At 29.6% G+C, this 4,361-nt stretch overlaps 1 protein-coding gene across 2 annotated transcripts; it reads right to left on the reverse strand.

The window, feature by feature from the left end:
- Positions 1-382: 382 nt before the first annotated feature.
- On the reverse strand, positions 383-2,411 carry LOC124897039 (non-specific lipid transfer protein GPI-anchored 5-like). Of its 2 annotated transcripts, none has more exons than XM_047409187.1 (3): positions 1,995-2,411; positions 1,312-1,365; positions 383-698 (listed from the first exon to the last, which is right to left on the reverse strand). In XM_047409187.1, exons 1-3 carry the CDS (start codon positions 2,320-2,322, stop codon positions 589-591), a joined length of 492 nt encoding a protein of 163 aa, XP_047265143.1. In that variant the 5' UTR covers positions 2,323-2,411; the 3' UTR covers positions 383-588. The 2 variants fall into 2 exon arrangements, with proteins under 2 accessions (XP_047265143.1, XP_047265142.1); XM_047409186.1 differs by having other exon boundaries at positions 1,312-1,392.
- Between the last annotated feature and the right edge of the window lie 1,950 nt (positions 2,412-4,361).

A 4,361-nucleotide genomic window follows, 5' to 3' on the forward strand; every position in this document is an offset into this window, starting at 1 on the left:
ATGTACAAATACTATTTTTTTTCATCGAAGAGGATTTCAGACGAATCCCCTAGCCGAAAAAGGCCATCTTCGCCCCTGATGAGAGATAGCTTGTTCTGAGCACATGCTTTAATGTGAAACTTGATCCCTCATTTTTAAGAAACTTATTTTATAAAAATATTTATAAAGAAGAAAAGGAAAATATTTTTCAAAACATAATTTCCTCCACATACCAAACACACCGAATTTCTTCTGATAAGTTCCACGGTACTTAACCAGTCAATATATATATATGGTAATATTTCATTAATTTCAAAATGGAGTAAGTTCATCCGGATCATCCCGATTGAGCTTCATCCATGCAAATATATACTACTATAAAATAATCTTTGCTTAAAAACACTTAAAAATAAAGATAGAATTGCATCTCAACTACTAGTACAATAGAGAAACAAATGGTAAAAAGTAACATGCATGAGACACAACAATCTTTTAAAGACACACACTAATAAATTTCACTCCCACAACATAACATGTAACATCATATATAATGCTACTTTTATTAATACAAAGATACTCCATGTATAACTCTCATATGAAAACTCAGCTTCAAATCATGGAAATGTAGGAAGCCATGAAAATAACGATTGCAACAGCAGCTCGAACTGGAACCTTCAAAGAACTTCCATCGGACGTGCTGCTTCCTGACGCCTTTGAGCCTACTCAATTAACCGACGAAAAATATGTGAAAATCTACACGATATAAGTTTACGCATAATAATTAATTTTCTGAAAGATTGTAATCTTTTTGAGCTTTAACTTAAAAATAGTTATAATTCATGAATTATATTATATAATTGATTATTTTCATGTTTTCCTTTTGGCTATACAATTAATATATTTGCCAATTAGTAAGCCTCCCACCATATGCAAAGTATAGTATGTAGATAAATGTGGAGAATTTTAGTATCTTAAGGAATGATATAAAAATAGTCTAATATGATAAATCAATTTATGATACAAATGATCCATACTCATCAACTAATAGTAAATTGATTTTCAAATAATCTTTGAGGATAATATATAATTTACAGTGTTTTACTCCAAAATAATTGATGATCATTCCATAGAACAAATTACTTCTTGATTATTAGTTCAGCAAATATTTGTTAATTAACCAAATCCTATATTTGTATATATACCCGTATACATAGTATGATATCATGCAATGGGAATTTTAGAATTTTTTTATCTAGTAAAATCGTCAAGTAGATGAAAAAGTAAATTTAAAAAAAAATTAATAGTATTAACTATTTTTCATGAATTAATTACCTGTGACAGCTACACCAGTCGAGGAATCTGGAGTTCCTTCTGTAGGTGCACCCTCTGGAGAAATTACCGGTGCATTACCAGCTAAGAAATATTAATAAATAGCAGATTTTTATAAACATATATCAAACTGAAAAATTAATAACTGTAAACACCTAATTAACATAAACAAAAAGAAGATTGTTTGTAATTAACCAGCCTGGGAAAATTTGTGTAAGAAGTACTTGTATGACCCAAAACATCCATATATATATGTGACTTAAACTTCTTGAATTTAAATGATTTCTATTACGTTTCATGTACAACAAATATTGCTAGTATGAAAATAGCTTTTCTTAAAATATTTACTTAATAAGCTAACTTATAAAGTAATTAGGCATATATAGTGGCGTAACGAAGATTTTCACTAAAAGGAATTCAAAATATATAAAACAATGTAAATCCAACATATATTATATAGACGACCTAGCTACAAAATATAATTTCATGGTGAAAGGACGTCGATTCACTCCTTTTGGACAAGGATAGCTCCACCTCTGATTACATGTCAATCTCTATGATTAATTAACTTTAATAGGTATAACACTAGAAAAAAGTAACTTGCCTGATATAATAAGTTAAAGTTACACTAATAATGTTAAAATTATGACCTTTATACTGTCAGTACTATAGTACTAATAACTTACCGTAACATCTACTAACAGGAGGAGTTTGCAAATTGCATGCACTAGGCAATGCAAGTGCCTGTGTTTGATTGATTTGGACTCCTAATGACGAACCACCACCATTGACAATGACACAAAGGCACCGTGGGTTAGACTGCAACACCCCAGAGAGGGAGGAGCAGCAAGAAGCCGGTGGCGTTTTCGCACTTCCGGTGACAAAGCTAAGGCATGAAGCCATAGTAATAAGTGTACTTGTGCAATCAGACTGAGCCATGACTTCTACTGAAATCATGGTGGACATAATTGTAACTAATGTCATGCAAATTAGAGCAATTCCCTTGGAAGCCATTCTTGGAGAAAATAATTATATTTATGATCTTTTGTGGCTCCTAAGGAAGAATTTATGGCTTTTGTGTGCCTTAGCTTTGTGAGTGATGTTATGGGAGAGCAATGGGGGTATTTATAGTGTGAGTTTCTAATTACTTATCTTACAATAGAATATATCTTCTTCTTTGAAAAAAGGAAAAAAGAAAAAAGGGATTTGGGGGTTGAAAGAACAAATTACAAAGTGACCCCATTGGTAATTAATTAATAATAGTTCACCATCTAGAATTATGGTGAGATAGATAAGATGGTCTCTCGCTAATAAGATATCTCATGTTTGTGTCCTAAGGCTGAAAATGAAAAAAAACTTGATAGAGAATGATGTTCCCTATAATTTTTCTTATGCAACACAAGTCGAGATTCCATAATAAATATTAGACCTCAGATGGTAAATAGGAAAAAAAAAAAACTACTAATAGTAAGAGTTTATGAGGTCAGATTTGGAAATGGGGTAACATAGTATTTTTAAATAGCGTGTTATTGAGACTAATCAAGTTGAAAATTAATTTAACTATTATTCAATAGTAATATATAAAAATTAATTAATTTACGCATGCATGCCGTGAGATTTATACGGCTAGTCGGCTACAATGTATCGATAACCTAAGACTTTAGAATGGGGGGAATTTTTTTTTTATTCGTCTTTGTATCTGATATTAGTATTGGAATCCGATTAAATGTAAATTTGTGCATTGCATGAGTAATTTTTGGGGACGATACTTCAAATAGTTTTTTTTTCCATGTCCATAGGCGCAAACCCAAAATATTTAATAATGGACCGACAATTTCAACTTGTCAATCATCTCACTACAACTCATATCAAAAGGGGGGAAGTTTACCTGTATAGATAGCATAGGAATCCTAATTAAGCTGATGACCTAACTCCAAGAAATAATATGTACACTTGTAGACTAAAGTTGTATAATTAAGTCAGTGAAATGAATACAAAATACAGTAAGGTCTAAGAAGATTCGTCATTCATCTAAGTTATGATAAGCTAAAAAGGTTATTTTATTCATTGTTATGAAACTATCATGCAAAACTTATAATTTCATGGGCAAGTGGAGGCCTCGATAGCACTTGGTAAACTGTAGTTCGTCCTCCCTTTTTATTATTTTGAAATTTTATTTATTGATTCTGACTTTATTTTTTATATAATAGTGTAAAAGTTTTAATATCCATCGGATTACTTAAACGTTATAACAAATAATTATGTGTAATACAAGTTAAGAAGCGGCTTTGCCATAAAAATTATTCACTTTTATCGTAATAATTTTTATTTTGTTTTGAGAATTGTGTTTGATTATAAAATTTATAAATTTAATTTTAAATTTGAAAAATTGCTTCAAATCTATTTTTCAATTTCGTCTCCATAGATTTAAAATAAAGTAGGGAAAATGCTCAAATATGTCAGTGAACTATTAGAAATGACTCATTTATGCCATCCGTTAAAAGTTGGGCTCATTCATGCCATCGCCGTTACAAAACCGGCTCATCCATGCCATTACTTTTTAACGTATGGTTTTTAAAAACAGCCTTGCCACATGGCAGCTTATTAGAGGGCCATGTCATTTTTTATTTTATTTTATTTTTATTTATTTTTTAATTTTTTTTTTAAAAATAATTTTTTTTGATACATTAAAAAGAATCCACGCAACTTTTTAATCCATTGAAAATTAGTTTGATCTATGCTTTTAAAATTTGATTAATTTTTCATGAATATATTCTTAAAACATTCTCGTTTGATTCATTTTTTTTGTCATTTTTGACATATTAAGATTGTTTTCATATTTTACCTTTAATATTAATTATTTTTTTCTTCAAATTAATTTCAAATACAATAGTAAACATCATTTAATAAATATATTATAATAAAATAGCTATTTTAATTGATGGGCGAGTAACTAAAAGGGAACGGAGAGAGTATACACTCCACGCTTTTTATCACTTTATTAAATTTTTTAAAAGATTCACGTTAACTAAAGCTTTTGTCATTTTTCAGTT

Source organism: Capsicum annuum, chromosome 3, assembly GCF_002878395.1.
Source record: "Capsicum annuum cultivar UCD-10X-F1 chromosome 3, UCD10Xv1.1, whole genome shotgun sequence".
Classification (NCBI taxonomy): domain Eukaryota; kingdom Viridiplantae; phylum Streptophyta; class Magnoliopsida; order Solanales; family Solanaceae; genus Capsicum; species Capsicum annuum.